This window comes from Carcharodon carcharias, chromosome 33 (assembly GCF_017639515.1).
Source record: "Carcharodon carcharias isolate sCarCar2 chromosome 33, sCarCar2.pri, whole genome shotgun sequence".
Classification (NCBI taxonomy): Eukaryota; Metazoa; Chordata; class Chondrichthyes; order Lamniformes; family Lamnidae; genus Carcharodon; species Carcharodon carcharias.
Genome location: NC_054499.1, coordinates 7,408,560 through 7,436,253, shown reverse-complemented (window position 1 = coordinate 7,436,253; position 27,694 = coordinate 7,408,560). Strand labels below are relative to the sequence as shown.

Genomic DNA, 27,694 nt, shown 5'->3' with positions numbered 1-27,694 from the left:
TAGAGCAGTCTCCCTGTCCTTCTCTGTCTCCGTGTAGAGCTGTCTCCCTGTCCCCCTCTGTCTCCATGTAGAGCTGTCTCCCTGTCCCCCTCTGTCTCCATGTAGACCTGTCTCCATTTACCCCTCTGTCTCCATGTAGAGCAGTTTCCCTGTCCCTCTGTCTCCGTGTAGACCAGTCTCCCTGTCCATCTGTCACCGTGTAGAGCAGTGTCCCTGTCCCACTCTGTCTCTGTGTAGAGCAATCTCCCTGTCCCTCTGTCTCCGTGGAGAGCAGTCTCCCTGTCCCTCTGTCTCTCTGTAGAGCAATCTCCCTGTCCCCCTCTGTCTCCATGTAGAGCAGTCTCCCTGTCCCTCTGTCTCCCTGTAGAGCACTCTCCCTGTCCCTCTGTCTCCATGTAGAGCAGTCTCCCTGTGCCTCTGTCTCCGTGTAGAGCAGTCTCCCTCTCCCTCTGTCTCCATGTAGGGCAGTCTCCCTGTCCCTCTGTTTCCCTCTAGAGCATTCTCCCTGTCTCTCTGTCCATATGTAGAGCAGGTTCCCTGTCCCTCTGTCTCCCTGTAGAGCATTCTCCCTGTCCCTCTGTCCATATATAGAGCAGTCTCCCTGTAGAGCAGTCTCCCTGTCATTCTGTCTCAGTGTAGAGCAGTCTCCCTGTCACCCTCTGTCTCCACGTAGTGCAGACTCCCTGTCCCTCTGTCTCAGTGTAGAGCAGTCTCCCTGTCCATCTGTCTCCTTGTAGTGCAGACTCCCTGTCCCTCTGTCTCAGTGTAGAGCCGTCTCCCTGTCCCTCTCTGTCTCCGCGTACAGCTGCCTCACTGTCCCCCTCTGTCTCCACGTGGAGCAGTCTCCCTGTCCGTATCTGTCCCGGGGTAGAGCAGCCTTCCTGTCCCCCTTTGTCTCCGTGTAGAGCAGTCTCCCTGTCCCTTTGCCTCCACGTAGAGCAGTCTCCCTCTCCCTCTGTCTCCGTGTAGATCAGTCTCCCTGTCCCCCTCTGGCTCCATGTAGAGCAATCTCCTTGTCCCCCTCTGTCTCCATGTAGAGCAGTCTCCCTGTCGCCCTCTGTCTCCGTGTAGAGCAGTCTCCCTGTCCCTCTGTCTCCCTGTAGAGCAGTCTCCCTGTCATTCTGTCTCCGTGTAGAGCAGTCTCGCTGTCACCCTCTGTCTCCGTGTAGAGCAGTCCCCCAGTCCCTCCTTCTCCGTGTAGAGCAGTCTCCCTGTCCCTTTGCCTCCACGTAGAGCAGTCTCCCTGTCCCTCTGTCTCCGTGTATATCAGTCTCCCTGTCCCCCTCTGGCTCCATGTAGAGCAGTCTCCCTGTCCCTCTCTGTCTCCGTGTACAGCTGCCTCACTGTCCCCCTCTGTCTCCACGTGGAGCAGTCTCCCTGTCCGTTTCTGTCCCGGGGTAGAGCAGCCTTCCTGTCCCCCTTTGTCTCCGTGTAGAGCAGTCTCTCTGTCCCTCTATCTCCGTGTAGAGCAGTCTCCCTGTCCCTTTGCCTCCACGTAGAGCAGTCTCCCTCTCCCTCTGTCTCCGTGTAGATCAGTCTCCCTGTCCCCCTCTGGCTCCATGTAGAGCCGTCTCCCTGTCCCTCTCTGTCTCCGTGTACAGCTGCCTCACTGTCCCCCTCTGTCTCCACGTGGAGCAGTCTCCCTGTCCTTTTCTGTCCCGGGGTAGAGCAGCCTTCCTGTCCCCCTTTGTCTCCGTGTAGAGCAGTCTCTCTGTCCCTCTATCTCCGTGTAGAGCAGTCTCCCTGTCCCCCTCTGTCTCTGTATAGAGCAGTTTCCCTGTCCCCCTCTGTCTCCGTGTAGAGCTGTCTCCCTGTCCCCCTCTGTCTCCATGTAGAGCAGTCTCCCTGTCCGCATCTGTCTCTGGGTAGAGCAGTCTCCCTGTCCCCCTCTGTCTCCATGTAGACCTGTCTCTATTTACCCCTCTGTCTCCGTGTAGAGCAGTTTCCCTGTCCCTCTGTCTCCGTGTAGTACAGTCTCCCTGTCCATCTGTCACCGTGTAGAGCAGTGTCCCTGTCCCACTCTGTGTCTGTGTAGAGCAATCTCTCTGTCCCTCTGTCTCCGTGGAGAGCAGTCTCCCTCTCCCTCTGTCTCAATGTAGGGCAGTCTCCCTGTCCCTCTGTTTCCCTCTAGAGCATTCTCCCTGTCTCTCTGTCCATATGTAGAGCAGGTTCCCTGTCCCTCTGTCTCCCTGTAGAACATTCTCCCTGTCCCTCTGTCCATATATAGAGCAGTCTCCCTGTAGAGCAGTCTCCCTGTCCCTCTGTCTCCTTGTAGTGCAGACTCCCTGTCCCTCTGTCTCTGTGTAGAGAAGTCTCCCTGTCCCCCTCTGTCTCCATGTAGAGCAATCTCCTTGTTCCCCTCTATCTCCATGTTGAGCAGTCTCCCTGTCCCTCTGTCTCCGTGTAGAGCAGTCTCCCTGTCCCTCTGTCTCCGTGTAGAGCAATCTCCCTGTTCCTCTGTTTCCGTGTAGCGAAGTCTCGCTGTCCCTCTGTCTCCGTGTAGAGCAGTCTCCCTGTCCCTCTGTCTCCGTGTAGAGCAGTCTCCCTGTCCCCATTTGTCTCCGTGTAGAGCAGTCTCCCTGTCCCTCTGTCTCCGTGTAGAGTAGTCTCCCTGTCCCTCTGTTTCCGTGTAGAGAAGTCTCCCTGTCCCCATTTGTCTCCGGGTAGAGCAGTGTCCCTGTCTCTCTGTCTCCGTGTAGAGCAGTCTCTCTGTCCCTCTGTCTCCGTGTAGAGCAGTCTCCCTGTGTCTCTGTCTCTGTGTAGGGCAATCTAACTTTCCCTCTGTCTCCGTGTAGAGCATTCTCCCCATTCCTATGTCTCCCTGTAGAGTAGTCTCCTAGTCCTCTGTCTCCGTGTAGAGAAGTTTCCCTGTCCCCATTTGTCTCCGTGTAGAGCAGTCTCCCTGTCCCTCTGTCTTTGTGTAGTGCAGTCTCCCTGTCCCTCTGTCTCCTTGTAGAGCCATCTCCCTGTCCCTCTGTCTCCGTGTAGAGCAGTCTCCTTGTCCCCCTCTGTCTCCTTGTAGAGCAATCTCCCTGTCCCTCTGTCTCCATGTAGAGCATTCTCCCCGTCCCTCTTTCTCCATGTAGAGTAGTCTCCCTAGCCCTCTGTCTCCATGTAGTGAAGTTTCCCTGTCCCCATTTGTCTCCGTGTAGAGCAGTCTCCCTGTCCCTCTGTCTTTGTGTAGTGCAGTCTCCCTGTCTCTCTGTCTCCTTGTGGAGCAGACTCACTTTCCCTCTGTCTCCATGAAGAGCAGGTTCCCTGTCCCTCTGTGTCCATGTAAAGCAGTCTCCCTGTCCCCCACTGGCTCCATATAGAGCAATCTCCTTGTCCCCCACTGTCTCCATGTCGACCAGTCTCCCTGTCCCCCTGTCTCCATGTAGAGCAGTCTCCCTGTCCCTCTGTCTCCATGTAGAGCAGTCTCTCTGTCCCTCTGTCTCCATGTAGAGAAGTCTCCCTGTCCCCATTTGTCTCCATGTAGAGCAGTCTACCTGTCCCCCTTTGTCTCCGTGTAGAGCAGTCTACCTGTCCCCCTTTGTCTCCGTGTAGAGCAGTCTCCTTGTCCCTCTCTCAGTGTAGAGATGTATCCCTGTCCCCATTTTTCACCTTGTAGAGCAGTCTCCCTGTCCCTCTGTCTCCATGTAGAGCAGTCTCCCTGTTTCTCTGTTTCCGTGTACAGCAATCTCCCTGTCCCTCTGTCTCTGTGTAGAGCAGTCGCCCTGCCCCTCTGTCTCCGTGTAGAGCAGTCTCCCTGTCCCTCTGTCTCCGTGTACAGCAGTCTCCCTGTCCCTCTGTCTCTGTGTAAAGCAGTCTCCCTGCCCCTCTGTCTCCGTGTAGAGCAGTCTCCCTGCCCCTCTGTCTCCATTTAGAGCAATCTCCCTGTTCCTTTGTCTCTGTGTAGAGCAGTGTCCCTGTCCCTCTGTCTACGTGTAGAGCAGTCTCCCTGTCCCTCTGTCTCTGTGTAGGGCAATCTAACTTTCCCTCTGTCTCCGTGTAGAGCAGTCTCCCTGTCCCCCTCTGTCTCCGTGTAGAGTAGTCTCCCTAGTCCTCTGTCTCCGTGTAGAGAAGTTTCCCTGTCCCCATTTGTCTCCGTGAGGACCAGTCTCCCTGTCCCTCTGTCTCCGTGTAGAGCAGTCTCCCTGTCTCTCTGTCTCAATGTAGAGCAGTCTCCCTGTCCCCATTTGTCTCTGTGTACAGCAGTCTCCCTGTCCCTCTGTCCCATTGTAGAGCAGTCTCACTATCCCTCATTCTCCGTGTAGCGCAGTCTCCCTGTCCCTCTTTCTCCATGTAGAGCAATCTCCTTGTTCCCCTCTATCTCCATGTTGAGCAGTCTCCCTGTCCCTCTGTCTCCGTGTCGAGCAATCTCACTATTCCTCTCTCTCCGAGTAGAGCAATCTCCCTGTCCCTCTGTCTCCGTGTAGAGCAGTCTCCCTGTCCCTCTGTCTCCGTGTAGAGCAATCTCGCTGTTCCTCTGTCTCCGTGTAGAGCAGTCTCCCTGTCCCTCTGTCTCCGTGTAGAGCAGTCTCCCTGTCCCTCTGTCTCCGTGTAGAGCAGTCTCCCTGTCCCCATTTGTCTCCGTGTAGAGCAGTCTCCCTGTCCCTCTGTCTTTGTGTAGAGCAGTCTCCCTGTCCCTCTGTCTCCGTGTAGAGAAGTCTCCCTGTCCCCATTTGTCTCCGTGTAGAGCAGTGTCCCTGTCCCTCTGTCTCCGTGTAGAGCAATCTCCCTGTCCCCATTTGTCTCCGTGTAGAGTAGTCTCCCTGTCCCTCTGTCTCCATGTAGAGCCATCTCCCTGTCCCTCTGTCTCCGTGTAGAGCAGTCTCCCTGTTCCTCTGTCTCCGTGTAGAGCAGTCTCCCTGTCCCTCTGTCTCTGTGTAGAGCAGTCTCCCTGTCCCCCTCTGTCTCCGTGTAGAGCTGTCTCCCTGTCCCCCTCTGTCTCCATGATGATACGGGGTCTCTCTGTGCTGGAGCTGACTCGGATTCTCTTTTTTTTCCCAAAGCCGACGACGACGAGTTTGTCAACCCTGAGGCGATTGTGAAGCACATCAGTGACGACAGAAACACAACGAGGTTCATTTCTGGCTACGTGTACCGACATGACAAGGTTTACCGGGAAGGCAGGAACAAAGTGAGCCGGAACCTCTTCCCCGACAACATCTACCCAGACTTCCCATCCGGCGGAGGATACATGGTGCCCCGTTCGTTCATACCTGAGCTTTACCGGAAATCGAAGACTTTACCCGTGTTCCCTGTGGACGATGTTTTCATGGGATTTATGGCTCTGGCCAGCAATGTCCCTCTGAAACACGAGGAACGTTTTTATGTTTGGGGACTCGAGTATTCAGTGCAGCTATATAAGGGTGCGTTTGTTGTGCACTCATTAGCTGCGGAAAAGGTTATTGAAATGTGGGAGAAACTACAGAAGGAGAAGAAGAAAGAGACAGTTTAATTGGACCGGGGTTTTGTTTGTTGGGGTGAGCGAGAAGCTACACCTTCAGATCTCGGCTTTAGGGTTCCCAATCCTCCAGGATCGTCCTGGTGCCTCCACCAACTGGTGATTAAACCCAAAACACTGCTGCAAGTAATTTTGGGGGCTAGGGGGCAGGTGGGTGGGCTGGAGAGGGAGACATCATTAAACAGTGTGTACATTTTTCGCTTTCTTTCATTACTTTTGCTTTATCATTGTAAAAAAAAATATTGGAGCTGGGCAAACGGAGGCTGTTTGATCGAGTGGCGAGGACCATCCAGTCGTGTGAGGAAGGGACGTTCCAATTGGATGCTGGAAGGAGGGGCTGGGGAGAGGTAGCAGGACGTGCCCTGTGACGTGTGGGCATGAGGTGTGGGGTGGACGGGATCGGAGTCGGGATTTCATGGGATAGGATCTCCAGGACTAGGTGGAACCAGAGTTGGCAACCCTTTGGTCAGACCCCATCCATGGGAGGAGGCAAATTGCAACAACTACTTACCTTTCCATAGCACCTTTGACTGAGCAATGGAAAAAAAAACAGAGGAGTTCACCTCTCCCCCTCTGAGTGATCTAGCCAGCCACTCAGTTGTATCAAAGCTAACAGCAGGTACAAGGCAGATGACAGAAACAGATTCAATCGTGGCTTTCAAAAGGGAATTGGATAAGTGCCTGAAGGAGGAAGAGAATTGGAGAGGTATGGGGAAAGGAACAGGCAGTAGAACTTGCTGAATTGCACATGCAGACAGCCAGCACAGGCTCAGTGGGCCGAATGGCTTCTTTCTTTGCTGTAAGCATTCCATGATTCAGGGAAGGTGTGCCTCCATGTTCTCAGAGCAGTTAGCAATTGGTGATAAATGCAGCCTTGCCAGCGATGAGAATGAGTAATTAAAAAAAACTGGCTCTTCCTGTTTCTACTGATTCTACCATCCCCTGATTCACGGCTGCAGAGTGTTTCTGATCCCCTCCCTACCATTGCAAATATTAATCACTGTGTGTGTGATCTGTTTCCTGACACCAGTCCTCAACTTGCCTTTTACCTGCTTGTCCCCATACCCTGATCAACGGGTGGTTTTTGTGAATAGAAAACTGTTTCCAGCAGTGTTCCACAGGGTTCAGTGTTGGGGCCCTTGTTACTTTGTTGTAGATATTAACGATTTGGATTTAAACGTGGGAGGCATGATTGGGAAATTTGCAGATGACACAAAAACTAGGCGTGTGGTTGATAGTGAAGAGGATAGATGTGGACTCCGGAATGAGATCAGTGGTTTGCTTGAATGGGCGGAAAAGTGGCAGATGGAACTCAATCCAGAGAAGTGTGGTAATGCATTTCGGGAGGGCAAACAAAGAAAGGAAATATTCAATAAACAGGAAGTTATTGACCGGGGTTGATGAAATGAGAGACCTTGGAATGCATGTCCTCGGGTCCCTGAAGGTGGCAAGACAGGTGGATAGGTGGTAAAGAAAGCATATGGAATGCTTTCCTTTATTGGGCGAGGTATTGAATACAAAATCAGAGATGTAATGATGGAACTGTATAAAATGCTGGTTAGGCCACAACTGGAATTTTGTATACAGTTCTGACCACATTACAGGAAGGGCATAATTGCTCTGAGAGAGGGTGCAGAGATTTACAAGAATGTTGCCAGGGCTTGTAAATTGCAGCTATGAGGAGAGATTGGATAGGCTAGGGTTGTTTTCCTTAGAACGGAGGAGGCTAAGAGGTGAACTAATTAAGGTGTACCAAATAATGAGGGGCCTAGATAGGGTAGATAGGAAAGACTTGTTTCTCCTAGATGAGAGGTCAATTACCAGGGGGCATAGATTTAAGGTGATTGGTAGAAGGATTAGAGGGTACATGAGAATAAACCTTTTCACCCAGAGGGTGGCGGGCGTCTGGAATTTGCTGTCCGGATTGGTGGTGGAGGCAGAAACTCTCAACTCATTAAAAAGGTACCTGGATCTGCACCTGAAGTGCTGAAACCTGCAAGGCTATGGACCAGATGCTGGAAGGTGGGATTAGAATGGGCAGCTAGATTTTTCAGCCAGCACAGACACGATGGGCTGAATGGCTTCTTTCTGTGCTGTAACTTTTCGATGGCTCTAGCACAGCGAACCTAGAGCAGCTCTTCCAATCATAACTCTGCAGTCATTTCCTGCTCTCAGTAGCGATCAGAAACATATTGAGTATGAACTGCAACTTTTGACGTTGTATCAGCTTCGTGGGAATCTGGCAAGTTATCACTTCTGACTTTTTTTCTTAAATCCGGCAGTTTTTTTTGACTCCCCAACCCACAAATCTTGCTGCCTTGTGTGATCACCTAGATTATCTAGTGGTTGCGCCAACTCTGCAGAAGGGTCTGTGAATTTAACAAATTTCAGAATGATTTATAGTTGTTTTTTCCTCATATTCTGCAACTGGTGATGGATGCTGTGTAATTTCAGTTGTCATTACCACTTGGCACTTGTTCGAATATCAGATTTATCCAAAAGTTACTTCCACTTATTAAAATCTTTCAAAATGTTTTTACATCAGTTTATTAGAAGCACCAAAAATACCAACTGGTTCAGTAGACATTCAGCTAATTAGTAAACCACAGGTGTCTAGACAATGTATACCAACCCTCCCTTGGCCAATGGGGTCTACACACTGCCGACCGACAACGTCTTGGCCAAAGTTGTCTGGCTAACAGCTGCTCGGTGACACGCTGATGGTTCAATGAAGGACACTGAAGAGCAGGTTGTGTTGGGTGATGCTGAAGGGTGGGTGGGTTGGTTTGGGTGACGCTGAAGGGTGGGTGGGTTGGTTTGGGTGACGCTGAAGGGTGGGTGGGTTGGTTTGGGTGACGCTGAAGGGTGGGTTGGTTTGGGTGACGCTGAAGGGTGGGTGGGTTGGTTTGGGTGACGCTGAAGGGTGGCTGGGTGGGTTTGGGTGACGCTGAAGGGTGGGTGGGTGGGTTTGGGTGACACTGAAGGGTGGGTGGGTGGGTTTGGGTGACGCTGAAGGGTGGGTGGGTTGCTTTGGGTGATGTCATGATAATAATGTATATAATATTTTGGAAAATATTTTTCTTTTAAAATTGATGTTTGGTCTGTGGGTGTGCCTGAATTAGATTAAAGCCAGCTAGTCTGTATGCTTTGATGGAAACTAGTTTTGATATGTAAGGGATATAGCATGCATTTTTTGAATAGAGCATTCAAGAAGGGGGATTGGTGGTTGACAGGGCCCTCAACCGTGGCCGGCCCATCTCCCGCGCATCCGCCCTCACACCTTCTTCTCCCTCCCAGAACCATGATAGGGTTCCCCTTGTCCTCACTTATCACCACACCAGCCTCTGCATTCAAAGGATCATCCTCCGCCATTTCCGCCAGCTCCAGCATGATGCCACCACCAAACACATCTTCCCTTCACCCCCCCCATCGGCATTCCGCAGGGATCATTCCCTCCGGGACACCCTGGTCCACTCCTCCATCACCCCCTACTCCTCAACCCCCTCCCATGGCACCTTCCCATGCAACCACACAAGATGCAACACCTGCCCCTTTATTTCCCCTCTCCTCACCGTCTAAGGGCCCAAACACTCCTTTCAAGTGAAGCAGCATTTCACTTGCGCTTCCCTCAATTTAGTCTACAGCATTCGTTGCTCCCAATGCGGTTTCCTCTACATTGGAGAGACCAAATGCAGACTGGGTGACCGCTTTGCAGAACACCTGCGGTCTGTCCGCAAGAATGACCCAAACCTCCCTGTTGCTTGCCATTTCAACACTCCACCCTGCTCTCTTGCCCAAATGTCCATCCTTGGCTTGCTGCATTGTTCCAGTGAAGCTTAACGCAAACTGGAGGAACAACATCTCATCTTCCGACTAGGGACTTTACAGCCTTCTGGACTGAATATTGAGTTCAACAATTTTAGATCATGAACTCTCTCCTCCATCCCCACCCCCTTTCCGATCCCCCTTCCTTTTATCCCCAATAATTTATATAGATTTTTCTTTTCCCACCCATTTCCATTATTTTTAAATGTATTTCCATCCATTGTTTTATCTCTACCTATTTCGATTCCTTCACCCCACCCCCACCCCCACTAGGGCTATCTGTACCTTGCTTGTTCTGCTTTCTACCCTTAATTAGCACATTCCTTAGATAATATCACCACCTTCAACCTCTTTGTCCTTTTGTCTATGACATCTTTTGGCTATCTCCACCTATCACTGGCCCTCTATCCAGCTCTACACTTCACCCCCCTAAACCAGCTTATATTTCACTCCTTTTCTATTTTTACTTCGTTCTGTTGAAGAGTCATACGGACTCGAAACATTAACTGTGTTCCTCTCCGCAGATGCTGTCAGACCTGCTGAGTTTTTCCAGGTATTTTTAATTTTATTTTTGTTTTGGATTAAAACTGACACCTTTCTAGCAGTTCCCAAGCAATATTACTAATGGAATTGGTACAACGAAAGGGGTTTCATTGTTAAAAGGTGAAGTTCAAAGAGGCTGGTGAGAAATTGAGAATTTGAATTCAATCAGTGCTGGTAGGTATAACTTCAGTAGTTTTCGGAGGCGATGTGAGATGAAAATGCAGCTGCAAACCTCCAACTGGATCCACAGAGAACCTCATTTTCAATTCATAAGGTGAAAATGCTTTACCTGGTGTCTGGTTAAATCTACAGGTTGCTGTTGCTTTAATGGAGATTAGTTTGGGAATTTGTTAAAAGTTAGGATAGTAGTAATTTCACAGAATCACATTGCAGAAGAGGCCCTTCGGCCCATCGAGTGCACCGACACGTGAGAAACACCTGACCTACCTCCCTAATCCCATTTATCAGCACTTGGCCCATAGCCTTGAATGTTATGACGCGCCAAGTGCTCATCCAGGTACTTTTTAAAGGATGTGAGGCAACCCGACTCCACCACCCTCCCAGGCAGCGTATTCCAAACCCTCACCACCCTCTGGGTAAAAATGTTTTTCCTCACACCCCCCCTAAACCTCCTGCCCCTCACCTTGAACTTATGCCCCCTCATGACTGACCCTTCAGCTAAGGGGAACAGCTGCTCCCTATCCACCCTGTCCATGCCCCTCATAATCTTGTACACCTCGATCAGGTCGCCCCTCAGTCTTCTCTGTTCCAACGTAAACAACCCAAGTCTATCCAACTTCTCTTCATAACTTAAATGTTTCATCCCAGGCAACATCCTGGTGAATCTCCTCTGCACCCCCTCCAGTGCAATCACATCCTTCCTATAATGTGGTGACCAGAACTGCACACAGTACTCCAGCTGTGGCCTCACCAAGGTTCTATACAACTCCAACATGACTTCCCTACTTTTGTAATCTATGCCTCAGTTGATAAAGGCAAGTGTCCCATGTGCCTTTTTCACCACCCCACTAACATGCCCCTCTGCCTTCAGAGATCTATGGACACACACGCCAAGGTCCCTTTGTTCCTCAGAACTCTTCCTAGTGACATGCTGTTCATTGAATACTTCCATGTCAAATTACTCCTTCCAAAGTGTATTATCTCACACTTTTCAGGGTTAAATTCCATCTGCCACTTATCTGCCCATTTGACCATCCCGTCTATATCTTCCTGTAGCCCAAGACACTCAACCTCACTGTTAACCACCCGGCCAATCTTTGTGTCATCTGCAAACTTACTAATCCTACCCCCCATATAGTCATCTCTGTCGTTTATATAAATGACAAATAATAGGGGACCGAGCACAGATCCCTGTGGTACGCCACTGGACACTGGCTTCCAGTCACTAAAGCATCCTTCTGTCATCACCCTCTGCCTCCTACAACTAAGCCAATTTTGAATCTACCTTATCAAATTACCCTGTATCCCATGTGCATTTGCCTTCTTTATAAGTCTCCCATGTGGGACCTTGTCAAAGGCTTTGCTGAAATCCATATAAACCACATCAACTGCACTACCCTCATCTACACACCTGGTCACCTCCTCGAAAAATTCAATCAAATTTGTTAGGCCTGACCTCCCTCTGACAAAGCCATGCTGACTATCCCTGATCAAACCTTGCCTCTCCAAATGGAGATAGATACTCCCCATCAGAACTTTCTCTAATAGTTTCCCTACCACTGACGTGAGACTCACTGGCCTGTAGTTCCCTGGCTTATCTCTACAACCCTTCTTAAATAGCGGAACCACATTAGCTGTTCTCCAGTCCCCAGGCACCTCCCCCATGGCCAGAGAGGAATTAAAAATTTGGGTCAGAGCCCCTGTGATCTCCTCCCTTGCCTCCCTCAGCAGTCTGGGACACAAGTCATCTGGACCTGGAGATTTGTCCACTTTTAAGCCTGCCAACACCTCCAATACCTTGTCACTCCCTATATCAATTTGCTTAAGAACCTCGCAGTCTCACTCCCCGAGTTCGATACCTTCATCCTCAATCTCTTGGGTGAAGATGGATGTGAAGTATTCGTTCAAGACTCTGGCGATGTCCTCTGGCTCCACCCATAGATTTCCCCCTCGGTCCCTTATGGGCCCTACTCTTTCCCTGGTTATCCTCTTCCCATTGATATACTTATAGAATATCTTGGGATTTTCCCTACTTTTACCAGCCAGAGCTTTCTCATATCCCCTCTTTGCTCTCCTAATTGCTTTCTTAAGCTCCACCCTGCACTTTCTGTACTCCACTAATGCCTCTGCTGATTTGCTTCCTTTGTACCTGCTAAAAGCCTCTCTTTTCCTTCTCATCGTAACCTGAATATCTCTGGTCATCCATGGCGCTCTGGGTTTGTTACTCCTTCCTATCACCCTAAAGGGAACATGTTGAGCTTGTACCCTCCTCATTCCCTTTTTGAAAACCCACTGTTCCTTTGTAGATTTCCCCACATGTAACTGCTCCCAGTCTACCTTGGCCAGATCCTGCCTTATTTTACTAAAATCCACTCTCCCCCAATCCAAAAATATTTTTTTGCAACTTGTTGATTTCTTTGTCCATAATAAACTTAAACTTGTCGTGGTCGCTATCACTAAAATGCTCCCCCACCACCACCTCAGCCACCTGTCTGGCTTCAATCCCCAGAATTAGGTACAGCACTGCACCGTCCCTTGTTGGACCCTCTACATATTGACCTAAAAAGTTCTCCTGTACACATTTCAAGAAATCCATTCCATCCAAGCCCTTAACACTATGTCTATCCCAATTAATGTTGGGAAAGTTGAAATCACCTAATATAATTACACTATTGTTATTGTTTTTACACACCTCCGCAAATTGTGCACATAATTGCTCCTCAATTTCCCTCTGACTATCTGGGGGTCTATAATAAACACCTAACAATGTGGCTGCCCCTTTTTTATTCCTAAGCTCTACCCACAAAGCTTCATTCGATGTCCCCTCCAAGATATCATCTCTCCTTGCTGCAGTAACTGACTCCTTAACTAATAATGCAACACCTCCTCCTCTTTTAACCCCCTCCTCTGTCTCGCCTGAAGATTCTATATCCTGGAATGTTGAGCTGCCAATCCTGCCCCTCTCTCGTAGCCATGTGTATATTTATTTTGACCTGTGTAAATTAAGAAAATGCTTCCTTTAGTTTAATGTAAAGCTTCGAGAACTGGCGGTCTGATTCCTGAAATTAGAGTTGCATCTCAAACCTAACACTTAAAATTATAGGTTATGACAGTTTTTTTAACGTTTCCCTCTGAGATTTTTAAATAACTCCGTCTTACCAACTGCATCGGTCATAACAATTGGGGGCTGTGCCGGGATAAATTATATTTCGAATTCCTCGATTGGTTCGGAATTGGTGAATCTTGAAGTTTACAAGTACAAGAGGCACTTTGAATTCAGGATTTGGTGAAGTATTTTAGAAGTGGTGAGGCTGCAAGATGGCTTTGGCAATTGCGAAGACTTGTCTGGAAGAAGAAGAGATAACTCTGATTGGGTTGGAGAGAATAACCAAAAGTAAGTTAACAGAGTTGGTGGATAAGTTACAATTGGGGTTACCTACAGCGGCTCAGAAATCAGATATAGTTAAAAATAAAGCACAGCATCTACAGTTGGAAGTGAAACCTGACACTCATGAGTCACTGGAGGTAGCGAGACTTCAGTTGCAAATGAAAAAGCTTGAATTAGAAGCAAAGGACAGAGAGATGGCTTTTAAAAGAGAATTAGAAATTGTGGAGATGGAGAAGAAGGAAAGAGAAATGTTGGCAGTTACAAAAGTGATTTGCAAAAGTAGGTGAGGAAGGATTTATTTTCAGAGTAGACCCCGGTGGGGATATGTTTAAATTTGTATTAGCTCTTCCAAAGTTTGAGGAAAAAGATATTGAGGATTGCATCAGGATGTAGTCAAATTCTGTAGAACCTATCATATATGTCAAGTAACAGGAGAACCACAAGCAGTGATTAAGCCGGTGCTTTTAATCCCAATACCAGCACTTGAAGAACGTTTTACCAGGGTCATGATTGATTGTGTAGGACCCCTCCCTAAGACTAAAAGTGGAAATCAATATTTATTGACAATAATGGACGTGTCCACTAGGTTTCCTGAAGTGATACCTTTAAGAAGTATTACAACTAAGAAGATTGTAGAGGTGACACTGAAGGGCAGGTTGGTGAACAATACTGGCAGGGTGTTGGGCAACACAGGTATGTTGGTGGGTGACACTGAATGGCAGGTTGGTTCAGTGAATCTGATTGGTGCCTGAATATGACAGAAACTGTAGTAAAACACCACCACCTGCTAGTTCCCCTCCAAATCACTCACCATCCTGACATGGAAACATATTGCTATTCCTTCACTGTCGCTGGGTCAAAATACGAACGTACGAACAAGGAGCAGGAGTAGGCCAGTCAGCCCCTTGGGCCAGGCAATGACCATCTCCAACAAGAGAGAAACCATCACCCCCTTGACATTCAATGGCATTACCATCGCTGAATGCCCCACTATCAACATCCTGGGTGTCCCATTGACCATAAACTGAACTGGACTAGCCATATAAATACTGTGGCTTCAAGAGCAGGTCAGAGGCTAGGAATCCTGCAACAAGTAACTCACCTCCTGACTCCCCAAAGCCTGTCCACCATCTACAAGGCACAAGTCAGGAGTGTGATGGAATACTCCCCACTTGCCTAGATGAGTGCAGCTCCAACAATACTCAAGAAGTTTGACACCATCCAGGACAAAGCAGCCCACTTGATTGGCTCCACATCCACAAACATTCACTCCCTCCACCATCGGCGCACAGTAGCAGCAGTGTGTGTACCATCTACAAGATGCACTAAAGCAGCTCACCAAGGCTCCTTTGACAGCACCTTCCATACCTGCGGCTGAACACTGTACTCCAGGTGTGGTCTCAGTAAAACCCTGAATGATTGCAACATGACTTCTTTATTCTTGCACTTCAATCCACTTACAATAAAGGCCAACATACCCTTTGCCTTCCTAATAGCTTGCTGTTACCCGTTTGCTAACTTTGACCCATAATGTCCATGCTCCAGACCATCCTAGCTGGGGAGTACCCCAAAATATGTGCTGGGGAACCCACCCCACCCGCTGGAAACTTCCCTGCTGAAAATCCCCAGGTAAGGATTGAAAAGTACGCTTTAAATTGCAAATGTCATTTGGTGCCGACTGTCTTACAGCAATAGTTACCCAGAGAAAGTTAGAAGAATTGAAACCACTTCTGTTTCCTGAGTAACTAATATTAATCCCCCCAGACTGACCCCGGGACTACTCCACCTCTCCTTAGCACCTGACCTACCCCATTGACCAACTGGCCAACCCCCACCAATCCACTGGCCAGCCAACCCCCACCAATCCATTGGCCACCCCCCCCCCCCATTGACCAACCACCCCATTGACCACCCCCCCATTGACCACCTGCCCAACCAGCCAACCCACACCCATCCCTCCATTGACCACACCCCCATTGACCATCCCCCAATCAGCCAATGCCCACCCTTCCCTGACCAACCAACACCTAACTAACGGACCCACCTGACCCTTCCCCACTGACTACACAGCTCACTCTCCCACCACTGACCCCACCCTCTGAATGGTGGGTTAGTGGGCGCCTCTGATTGGTGGGTTACTGAGTAACTTCTATCCGATGGAGTCTGACCTCCGGCCGCCGGTGTCGCTGTTTGGAAAACCGGAAGTGCATCTTTCTAATCGTTCCCCCAGCAGCTCCGGGCGCAGCGGTTTAATTGTTCCCCCGGGAAGGATGGTGGAGAAGAAGCGGGAGAGTTTGGGTAAGAATGGGGGGGGGGGGGGGGTGGTCCCGCGCGGGGTTGGAGGTGGGGGGGTCCCGCGCGGGGTTGGAGGTGGGGGGGTCCCGCGCGGGGTTGGAGGTGGGGGGGGGGGGGGTGGTCCCGCGCGGGGTTGGAGGTGGGGGGGGGGGGGGGGTCCCGCGCGGGGTTGGAGGTGGGGGGGGGGGGGGTGGTCCCGCGCGGGGTTGGAGGTGGGGGGGGGGGGGTGGTCCCGCGCGGGGTTGGAGGTGGGGGGGGGGGGGGGGGGGGTGGTCCCGCGCGGGGTTGGAGGTGGGGGGTGGTCCCGCGCGGGGTTGGAGGTGGGGGGTGGGGGGTGGGGGGGGGGGGGGGGGGGGGGTGGTCCCGCGCGGGGTTGGAGGTGGGGGGTGGTCCCGCGCGGGGTTGGAGGTGGGGGGTGGGGGGGGGGGGGGGGGGGTGGTCCCGCGCGGGGTTGGAGGTGGGGGGTGGTCCCGCGCGGGGTTGGAGGTGGGGGGTGGTCCCGCGCGGGGTTGGAGGTGGGGGGTGGTCCCGCGCGGGGTTGGAGGTGGGGGGGGGGGGGTGGTCCCGCGCGGGGTTGGAGGTGGGGGGTGGGGGGGGGGGGGTGGTCCCGCGCGGGGTTGGAGGTGGGGGGTGGGGGGGGGGGGTGGTCCCGCGCGGGGTTGGAGGGGGGGGGGGGGGGGTGGTCCCGCGCGGGGTTGGAGGGGGGGGGGGGGGTGGTCCCGCGCGGGGTTGGAGGGGGGGGGGGGGGGGGGGCGGGTGGTCCCGCGCGGGGTTGGAGGGGGGGGGGGGGGTGGTCCCGCGCGGGGTTGGAGGGGGGGGGGGGGGGGGGTGGTCCCGCGCGGGGTTGGAGGTGGGGGGTGGTCCCGCGCGGGTTGGAGGGGGGGGGGGGGGGGGGTGGTCCCGCGCGGGGTTGGAGGTGGGGGGTGGTCCCGCGCGGGGTTGGAGGTGGGGGGGGGGGGGGGTGGTCCCGCGCGGGGTTGGAGGTGGGGGGGGGGGGGGGGTGGTCCCGCGCGGGTTGGAGGTGGGGGGGGGGGGGGGGGGGGGTGTGGTCCCGCGCGGGGTTGGAGGTGGGGGGTGGGGGGGGGGTGGTCCCGCGCGGGGTGGAGGGGGGGGGGGGGTGGTCCCGCGCGGGGTTGGAGGGGGGGGGGGGGGTGGTCCCGCGCGGGGTTGGAGGGGGGGGGGGGTGGTCCGCGCGGGGTTGGAGGGGGGGGGGGGGGGGGGTGGTCCCGCGCGGGGTTGGAGGTCCGCGCGGGGTTGAGCCGCGCGGGGTTGGAGGTCCCGCGGTTGGAGGGGGGGGGGGGGGGGGGGTGGTTCCCGCGCGGGGTTGGAGGGAGGTCCCGCCGGGGTTAGGGGGGGTCCCGCGCGGGTTGGAGGTGGTCCGCGCGGAGGGGGGGGGGTGGTCGCGGGTTGGAGGTGGGTCCCGCGCGGGGTTGGAGGTCCCGGCAGGGGGTTCCCGCGCGGGGTGGAGGGGGGGGGTCCGCGCGGGGTTGGAGCTCGGGGGGGTGGTCCCGCGCTGGAGGGGGGGGGGGGTGGTCCCGCGCGGGGGTGGAGGGGGGGGTGGTGCGCGGGGTTGGACCGCGCGGGGTGGAGGCTGGTCCGCGCAGTGGTCCCGCGCGGGGTTGGAGCGCTGGACCGCGCGGGTTGGAGGGGGGGTGGGGGTGGTCCCGCGCGGTCCGCGCGGGGGTGGAGAGGGGGGGGGGGTGGTCCCGCGCGGGGTTGGGGGGGGGGGGGGGTGGTCCCGCGGGGGGGGGGGGGGGGGGTGGTAGAGGGAGGGTGTCCCACGCGGGGAGGGAGGAGGGAGGGTCCCACGCGGGGTTGGAGGTGGGGGGGGGGGGGGGTGTGGTAGAGGGAGGGGGTCCCACGCGGGGAGGGAGGGTCCCGTGTGGGGGTGGGGTGGGGGGGGGGGGCGGTGATGATGGTCCCGCGGGTCCCACCCACCCCCCCCCCCCCCCCCCGGCTGCTCTGACCCGACTCTCTGCTCCCTCCAGGCCGGTTCCAGGACGGGGGGCAGCGGCGGGTCCTGGACCAGGCCACCCGGCAGCGGCGGCTGAACCGGCAGCTCGACGCCCTGGAGAAGGACAACTTCCAGGATGATCCGCACGCCAACCTCCCCCAACTGAAGAGGCTGCCGCAGTTCGATGACCACACGGAGTCCGGTAAAGGGGCGGGGGGTGGGGTGGGGAGGAGAGACGAGGAGGGGGAGAGAGAGACGAGGGGAGAGGAGGGGGGTGAGGGGAGATGAGGGGGGAGGGGAGTGAGGTAAGGGGTGAAGGAAGGGGAGAGGAGGGGGTTGAGGGGAGATGAGGGGGGAGGGGAGTGAGGTAAGGGGTGAAGGAAGGGGAGAGGAGGGGGTTGAGGGGAGATGAGGGGGGAGGGGAGTGAGGTAAGGGGTGAAGGAAGGGGAGAGGAGGGGGTTGAGGGGAGATGAGGGGGGAGGGGAGTGAGGTAAGGGGTGAAGGAAGGGGAGGGGAGGGAGACGAGGGGGAGTGGAGAGGAGGGGGGTGGAGGGGAGTGAGGTAAGGGGTGAAGGAAGGGAGGAGGAGGGGAGAGAGGGGAGGGAGGGAGGAGAGACGAGGAGGGGAGAGAGAGACGAGGGGAGAGGAGGGGGGTGAGGGAAGGGGAGGGGAGGAGGAGGGTAGGGAGAGACGAGGGGGAGTGGAGAGGAGGGGGTGGAGGGGAGTGAGGTAAGGGGTGAAGGAAGGGAACGGAGGAGGAGGGGAGGGGGGAGTGTGAGAGGGGGAGGAGGAGGTTAATGGGGTTGGAACCAGATGAGGTGAGGAGTGAGTGAGTGTGGGGGAGGTATTGCTGCTGCTGCTGCTGACGACTGTTTGTCTTTCAGCGAAGAAGAAGAAGAAAACTCGGGGCGATCACTTCAAGCAGCGATTCCGGAAGAATTTCCAATCCCTCCTCGAGGAGCAGGTAGGCGATTAGTGTTGGCTTGTTCGGGGGAAGCACTGACCAGCTCACACGTGAGGGGAGGGATGGAGGGTGTTGGATTTATGGAATAATTTAACTGTAAACCTAATAAAAGTCTGAGGAAGGACCCGAGTCTGATTTTAATATATTTATTTATCAAAGCATTATCTCTGTGACACTGGTACCAAAAGTGACTCTCATGCAATGCACTCACTGGATCTCATAGTCATATCATCGTGACTGCTCACGTTAGCTGACACGTGGCTAAGTAGATGATAACAAAGAGGCTTTGTAAACTGCATCTTTTTAGGGTCTATTACACTCTCTAACGTGAAACCATTACAGTGTCTTTTTATGTTTAGAGACTTTGAGTATGTTTATCAAACATGTCAGTTTGTCAAGTGACATTTAGATGACACACACAAAACCACCAACAGGAGGAGACCATTCGCTTCCTCAACCCTGCTTTACTATTTCAGTTTGATCATGGCTGATCTGTATCTTAACTTCATCTATCTCCCTTGGTTCCATATCACTTCTGGAGGAGGGGATGCCCACCTTTGAATAGAAACAGGTCCAACTATCACTTGAATGACTGTTGCACTGAATTCCATCCAGTCCTCCACTGTCCTTTGTGTGAAGAAACACTTCCTGATTTCACCCCGAACGGTGAAACAGTGAACAGTGTGACTCAGTGGATAGCGCTTGTGTGTGCTCCCGAGTCAAAAATGTTCTACTCCAGTAACTTGAGTGCAAAATCCATGTTGATACTCAGTGCAGATACTGGAGGAGCACTGCGGTGTCAGAAACAGATAAGAGGTTAAACCCCAGTGCAGCCAGAAAAGATCCCACAGCCCTATTTCAGAGAAGAGGAGGAAATATCACTGATTATCCCTCAACCACATTGCTTTTAAAAAAATGTTATCTAGCCTCCACCATCATGTTTGCTGTTTGTGGGAGCTTGCTATGCACAAATTGGCTGCTGTGTTTCCTACATTAAAGCAGTGACTTTAAAATTAATTCACTGTAAAGCACTTTGCGATGTCCTGAGGATGTGAAAGGTGCTATAGAAATGCGAGTTCTGTCTTTTTAGGGCTAAATTAATGTTGTGCTCTCTTGTTCTGGACTGTCCCGCAAGAGGCAGTAGTTCTCTCCATCTGCTGTATCAAGTCATCTTAAACAGCTCAGTTAGATCACCCTCCCTTAATCATCTACAATTGAGGGATTACAAACCTACTCTCTGCAACCTGTCCACCCAATTTAACCCTTTTCAGTTGGCAGTACAGCTCTTACCGCTCCCAGTATCGATGACCTGTGTTTTCCACACCAATTCCTCAGTTACACGTTTCCTTTCTTGACCTGCTTATCCTTGTGTCACCTTGCACACAGCTTGAGTAATAAACGGGAGAAGAGTGCCCTTTAGGGCCTGTGTTTACTTTCGTCCCCATTTGCTGTTAGTTGTTTAGCAGGATCTTCTCTCTGTCTCCATGTTGTTGGTCTTGACCAAAGCTTCTGAATGATCGTAACCCAGGGCTTTGAGATGATATCAACATATTTAATTTCTGACAAAACAGAACTTGAGTGCAAGTGAAGGACCGAACTACCTGACAACCTGTGCCACTCCTTCCAAACTACCCCAACGCCATTTCTGTGCAGTCTGCGGTTTTCCATCCAACTACACCTGTGTGTCATGTGGAGCCCGGTATTGCTGTGTTAAATGCTTGGGGACACATCAGGAAACCAGGTATGTCTGCATCTGAAATGGAGTGAAACTCCCTCAGCACTGTCCCCATCAAACACTCCCAGGACAGGTACAGCACGGGGTTAGATACAGAGTAAAGCTCTCTCTACACTGTCCCCATCAAACACTCCCAGGACAGGTACAGCACGGGGTTAGATGGTGAGTAAAGCTCCCTCTACACTGTCCCCATCAAACACTCCCAGGACAGGTACAGCACGGGGTTAGATACAGAGTAAAGATTCCTCTACACTGTCCCCATCAAACACTCCCAGGACAGGTACAGCACGGGTTTAGATACAGAGTAAATCTCCCTCTACACTGTCCCCGTCAAACACGCCCAGGACAGATGCAGCACGGGGTTAGATACAGAGTAAATCTCCCTCTACACAGTCCCCATCAAACACTCCCAGGACAGGTACAGCATGGATTAGATACAGAGTAAAGCTCACTCTACACTGTCCCCATCAAACACTCCCAGGACAGGTACAGCACGGGGTGAGATACAGAGTAAAGCACCCTCTACACTGACCCCATCAAACACTCCCAGGACAGGTACAGCACGGGTTTAGATACAGAGTAAATCTCCCTCTACACTGTCCCCGTCAAACACTCCCAGGACAGGTACAGCACGGGGTGAGATACAGAGTAAAGCTCCCTCTACACTGACCCCATCAAACACTCCCAGGACAGGTACAGCACGGGGTTAGATAGTGAGTAAAGCTCCCTCTACACTGACCCCATCAAACACTCCCAGGACAGGGACAGCACGGGTTTAGATACAGAGTAAATCTCCCTCTACACTGTCCCCATCAAACACTCCCAGGACAGGTACAGCACGGGGTTAGATACAGAGTAACTCTCCCTCTACACTGTCCCCATCAAACACTCCCAGGACAGGTACAGCACGGGGTTAGATACAGAGTAAAGCTCCCTCTACACAGTCCCCATCAAACACTCCCAGGACAGGTACAGCACGGGGTTAGATACAGAGCAAATCTCCCTCTACACTGTCCCCATCAAACACTCCCAGGACAGGTACAGCACGGGGTTAGATACAGAGTAAATCTCCCTCTACACAGTCCCCATCAAACACTCCCAGGACAGGTACAGCACGGGGTTAGATACAGAGTAAATCTCCCTCTACACTGTCCCCATCAAACACTCCCAGGACAGGTACAGCACGGGGTTAGATACAGAGTAAAGCTCCCTCTACACTGACCCCATCAAACACTCCCAGGACAGGTACAGCACGGGGTTAGATACAGAGTAAATCTCCTCTACACAGTCCCCATCAAACACTCCCAGGACAGGTACAGCACGGGGTTAGATACAGAGTAAAGCTCCCTGTACACTGTCCCCATCAAACACTCCCAGGACAGGTACAGCACGGGGTTAGATACAGAGTAAAGCTCCCTCTACACTGTCCCCATCAAACACTCCCAGGACAGGTACAGCACGGGGTTAGATACAGAGTAAATCTCCTCTACACAGTCCCCATCAAACACTCCCAGGACAGGTACAGCACGGGGTTAGATACAGAGTAAATCTCCCTCTACACTGTCCCCATCAAACACTCCCAGGACAGGTACAGCACGGGGTTAGATACAGAGTAAATCTCCCTCTACACTGTCCCCATCAAACACTCCCAGGACAGGTACAGCACGGGGTTAGATACAGAGTACTCTCTATTCTATTTCCTCACTGAGCAACCTTTGTTTCTGTCTCTCTGAGATGGGAGAGTTTCCACCTGTAGACTTGCTCCCTCTGGTGGACGTGACTGAGATTGCTCGACCTTTACATTTAGCCAACGCAGACTCCTCGGAACTTCAGTCAGGATCAGCTTTGAGCTTCGGTCCTGAAGTTAGTCTGTCAGTAACGCCCTCCTTTTCCACATGGCCCTCCCAGTTTGGATTGATGCATCTATCAGAATACTGCTGATAGCTTGTTCAGCCATCAGACGGGATAGTGTTCTCGCTTGACTTTGGCACAGATAGGCTCCTGGCTGAGGAGGAAAGATAAAGCCACTGGAACACTATTGTCCTGACAGTGACCAATGAACTCCCAACGGAGGGGCTGAAAAGACCCACTCGAGTACTGGATCCCCGCTGCTGATTTTAGTAAACTGACTGTTTCTTACAGGTTAACTGGGACTCACTGTAATGATCTTACCTGCAGGTGTCTGAAGTGGACGGTGTGAAGTCGGGGGGGTGTCCAGCAGACGGCAACTGTAATCCTGCCTGAATTATCAAAACCAACTGTTCTCTTAATCTCATCCTCCTTTCAGGCCCGGTAGTAAGGGGGCCCAGAAAATGCCACGTTGTGATGTTATTTGTAGCTGTACAGGGGACCTGTGGACTGTCGGAAGGCAATTGTCGTCTCCTTTTCTTTAAGGAAGGGATTGGTTTGGATGAAGAAAACGTGGTGTAAAGTAGCTCGGCTGGCATCACAGTTACAGCTCCAAGTCCTGACTAGCAAGGCAGACTGGACCTTGGTTTCACGATGGGACTGTCTCCTGTGGTCAGCTCACTTCCCAGATGGGAACACCATGTGCTCTACCACCTTGCGACTTTCTGAACTAGATGTAACCAAGTTAACTGTTCCTTTGATGTGACTGGTTGAGCAGCTGATGGATGCCTCAAACACGCGTATGCTGATGGTAATGGTGATGTGATGGTGCAGCCTCAGCTGAGAGGCTCAGTTACTTTGGTCCCAGCTCGTTTAGTGCTATGTCTTTGCTATTGTTTCTAGTCATTAGTAAGCAGTTACGTTTATGTTCAATTGTTATTACTTGCCATGTCACTATCCTCCAGCCTCGTGTCTTTATAACAGTTTATTTTTCCCTTCTTGGTACCGAATCGTGATTGAATCTCGACCTCCCCAAACTGCTTGACTCTGTACCTCCCCACGTTTTATTTTCTAGGTTAATAAAGTTCACCAGACCCAGTGACCTACAGTTGAGTGTGATTGGTTGTATTTAAGGTGTGAACTCGCATTTGCGGTGTGTTTAAAATGTTCTTTACTGGCTTGGGTAAGTTGGTGAGGGAGAGATGTAGAATGGGGCTTGAGTGTCTTTCACAACCTCAATAACCCAAAGCACTTTATAGTCAATTTTTTTTTTAACTTTTGGAGGGTAGCCGCTGTTGTAGACAATGTGGCAGCCAAATTGTGCACAGCAAGGTCCCAGAAATAGCGATCGGATGATGACCAGTTATAATGGCAGCAGTCGAGGGACCCAGTTGTAATGGTATTAGGTCCAGTTGAGCTGCATTACAGGGCCTCAGTTTAATGTCTCACCCAGAAAGGAAACGAGCTGCTCTGTGTTCTCTTTCCTGTTACAGCAGTGACCACATTTCAGAGTGACCTTTAGCTGTGAGGTGTCGCAAAGCCGTGAAATGTGCTGTTTACCAGTTGCTCTGCCTATCCACACGGGGTAATCGACTTCAGAGAGGATGTTTCTCCTGACAGATCAAAGCCCTTGCTGCCTCCCTGGATCTAGTCGTGGCCCTTCCTGTCTCCTTACTGGGGACCCACTAGCCTCTAATGTGCAGCACAGTTCAATACCTGATCAAAATAGCCTCAGTTTGACACTGGGGAAGTGGCTGGGAGTTCATCACTGGGAGAGATTCGACTGCCCTGGGGGCTGGGGTTGGGGGAGCTGTGATAAATTGGGGAATATTAAGGAATGGGGGCTCGTTGGGGGTGGGGGGGTGGGGGGGTGGTTGTGGTGGGAAGAGGGAGAATGGGAATTTGGACAGTTGGGAGTGGGACGCAAGTTGGGGGTGGGGTGAGTGGAAAAGAAGCTGCAGCAATCCCTACAGAGCTGGGAGCAGCAGTGAAGACAGAGGGAGGAGTAGCCAATAAAGAGTTGAGTGAAAGAAACCAAGGCACCTTACTGCAGGAGCAGCGGCCTCTGACAGTTCAGCGCTGGGAGCAGCATCCTGTGTTACTCAAGCATGACTTTTTGATTTGGGCAAACATGCTTTCCACAGCCTAAGGTTGCCTGGTTCATAACCAGGTGGGTCACTGCTCGAGAAGGAAGTCTGCTCAGTCTGTTGGGCGAGATGGTCAAGTCTGTTGAAGTAAAGTCCATCTGTTTATTCATATAGATATATTAAATTTATTGAAAAGTGCACAGATTATTAGCATCACAATATACATTCACTTCACATGCTTCATATACAATGCCTTGATTGTGAATACTTTAATGCAGAAGAGACAGTGTCTGATGTGGGTGTCAGGCGGCTCCCTGACAGGACTCCTGCATTCCAATGTAAAGAAATTGAGCGTGGAGAAGCAGTGTTAGAATCAGAATGGTTACAGCACAGAAAGAGGCCATTCAGCCTGTTGAGTCCATGCTGGCTCTTGCAAGAGTAATGTAGCTAGTCCCATTCCTGACCCTTTCCATGTAGTTCTGCAAAGTTTATGACACTTGGGTGTTTATCCAAATCCCTTTTGAAAGCAGTGATTGAATCTGCTTCCACCACACTCTCTCAGGCAATGCATTCCAGGTCCTAACCCCTCGCTGCCTTTAGTGTTTTTGCCAGTCACCTTCAATCTGTGACCTGTTTCTCGACACTTTCACCAAAGGGAACAGTTTCTCCCTACCTACTCTCTCCAGACCGTCTCATGATTTTGAACACCACTGTCTAATATCTTCTCAAGCTTTTCTCTAAGGAGAGCCTCAGCTTCTCTAATCTCTCCACGTAAACGAAGGTCCCTCATCTCTTGAACCGTTCTCATAAATATTTTCGGCACACTTGGTTAAAAACCTTCATATTAATGCAGTGCCCAGAATTGGATACAATACTGCTGAGAGGCCAAACCAGTGGTTTATAAAGATTCCTCATAACTTCCTTGCTTTAGTACTCTATACCTCTAGCCTAGCGTTCTATATGCCTTTATAACCACTTTCTCAACCCATCTTGCCATCCTCAATGATTTGTGCACATGTGCCCTCACAGTTTCCTTGTTTCTATACCCCCCACCCCCTTTAGAATTGTTCCCTCTCATTTCCTACCAGAACCTATTGCTTTGCACTCCTCTCATTAAATTGCATTTGCCACGTTTGTGCCTGTACCACCAGATTGTCTCTCTCTGTCCTCTTGAAGTCTTATCACCGTCCTCACAGTTCACAATGCTTCCAAGTTTCAATAGCACCTCCCAACACCTAGAAAGGGAAGGTCAGCAGGCTCATGGGAATACCATCATCTCCAGGCTGCGCGCGCACACCTATCCTGACTTGGACACCTATCAGCTGTTCCTTCATTGTCATTGAATCAAAATCCTGGAATTCCCTAGCAGCTGTGTGAGAGCACTTTCATCTCTCAGACTGCAGCGGTTTAAGTAGAAGACCCACCAGCACCACCTCAACGGCTAATAGGAATGGGCAATAAATACTGGCCTTCCCCACAATACCCACCCGCCCAAGCATTTGTTTAAAGATTGAGCAGGAGGTGCTGTAGGACACATACGGACTGCCTGAAATTTACAGTACCTTTTATCAATGACTCCAGTTTCTGAATTTTATTCTGGTTGCTCTCAGGTAGCTGGTGTGACAATAAGAGTAATAGCATGGTTGTGTTATAACTGAAGGCCCATATTATGCACAAGATGTTATTTAGTTGCTATGGTGTTGGTCACAGCTTGAGGACAGCTAGAAGCTCGCGGAAGGAAGTTTCTGTGTATTGGGTGGGGGCTGCTAGTAAATTCCCAGCTCTTCCCCCATGAGGGCAGACCTGGTTATTAAGGCAGAAGATGTGTGTTTCTTTCTCTTGATACTTCTTTGAGAGTTGCCATTTCTTCATGACATCATACAATTGCTGTTCTGTGAATATATTATTGAAGGCAATTAGATTCAAGCGGGATACTTTCCAAATGTGACAGGTGTACAGACTCGAGATATTTGTACGCATATCTGTTGATCTCCAAGTATCTAGAAGAAAGAACCTGCATTTATGTAGCGCCTTTCACATCCTCAGGAAGTTCCAAAATGGCTCACAGCCACCGGAGAACCTCTGAAATCACTGAAACGTATGGAAATGTGACGACCAACTTGCACTGACTCCGCTGTGCAAACACAGCAAGCTCCCACAAACAGCAGTGAGGTAAGGCTGAGCGAGGGATAAATATTGGACAGGAGGTTGAGCCAACTTATCCATTCCTTGTTGAATTAGTGGGTGTGGGGGTTGGGGGCGGGGTGGGAGGGGAATCACCTGTCGGGCCTCAAATTTAAGTTTCATCTGAAAGATGGCACCTCAGTGCCGCACAGTGAATGTCGGCTCAGATTTTGTGCTCAAGTCTCTGAAGTGAGGCTTGACATCATGACCCTCTGTCTTAGAGGTGGGAGCGATGAGACCACACTTGGGCTCCCTGTGAATTTGCACAGGGATAGTGAAAGCTGTGCATTTTCTGCCTAGTGTAGGGTTTGGGTTCACTGGACCAGGATGCACTGATGTGATTCAGCCCCCATTTTGAGTTGCAGCTACTTCCATTTAAAAACTCCTGTGTCCCCATTTAAGCTTGTCACTTTGCAATCCCAGTAGTGTCACTGTTTAAAAACCTCAAAACATATCAGACGCTGCCTCTTGCAGAAAGCACACAAAATACACTTAAATAAATAACTTTATAATATATATCTCGGAGCAGAATATCTTATTCAGGGAAGTTCTAGGAACAGTCAGTTTCAATTCAGTGTTATAATGATGGGGGTGGTGGTGGAGGAGGGAAACCACAGCTCTACTGGTTATAGTGCATTCATCCACAAGTTACCTTGCACAATTCTAATGAGCAGAGGATGTTGTAAGCATCTGCAAAGATCTTGATATGTGATGGGACTGAGGAAGTGGTGCAAAACGTGTGAAGGGTCAGCTCCTTAGCTAATGGTGTTCATTACAGTGAGGCATTAAGGATCCCAACAACCTCATCCTTAAAGGGTCTGCCATTACAAATTCTGCACTCCAGGCGAGCTGAGACTAGATTTTGGAAATGCATGTTTGCCGACGTGTTCCTCTTAAACTCGATGGTGAGTAGAGGCAGGATAAGCGATAGATGGGTGAGGAAGGTCGTTCCCACAGCCCCTTCTGCAACCCCTGCCAGCTAGTTTAAGATCAGCAAAAGCGGAGCCTGGAAGCTTGTGCACGAAACACAGTGCGGTGGGGGGGGGGGGGGTCAGGGGTTGTGGGGGGGGTGGTGGATAGCACTTTGACTACACCATTCACGATCTCAAGACATCCCAAAGCACTTTACAACGGTGAAGTTACTTTTTGAAATGTAGTCACAGTTGTAAGAAATGTGACAGTCAATTTGCGGGTAGCAAGCTCCCACAACAATGTGATAATGACCAGATCATCTGTTTTTA

General features: G+C 51.4%; 2 protein-coding genes across 4 annotated transcripts in view; both read left to right on the top strand.

Annotated features, from left to right (window-relative positions):
* Positions 1 to 6,989, top strand: part of LOC121272331 (beta-1,3-galactosyltransferase 5-like) — a 111,775-nt gene extending 104,786 nt beyond the window's left edge. For all 3 annotated transcript variants that reach the window (XM_041178953.1, XM_041178952.1, XM_041178951.1), the window contains exon 4: positions 4,995 to 6,989. In XM_041178953.1, coding sequence (XP_041034887.1) covers positions 4,995 to 5,443 — 449 coding nt within the window. In that variant the 3' untranslated portion in view covers positions 5,444 to 6,989. The remainder of the gene's footprint in view (positions 1 to 4,994) is intronic.
* Positions 6,990 to 15,608: 8,619 nt separating this feature from the next.
* On the top strand, positions 15,609 to 23,284 carry znhit1 (zinc finger, HIT-type containing 1). Its single transcript, XM_041178899.1, has 5 exons — positions 15,609 to 15,683; positions 17,669 to 17,836; positions 18,520 to 18,599; positions 20,171 to 20,340; positions 22,513 to 23,284. Exons 1-5 carry the CDS (start codon positions 15,656 to 15,658, stop codon positions 22,532 to 22,534), a joined length of 468 nt encoding a protein of 155 aa, XP_041034833.1. The 5' UTR covers positions 15,609 to 15,655; the 3' UTR covers positions 22,535 to 23,284.
* Positions 23,285 to 27,694: the final 4,410 nt, after the last annotated feature.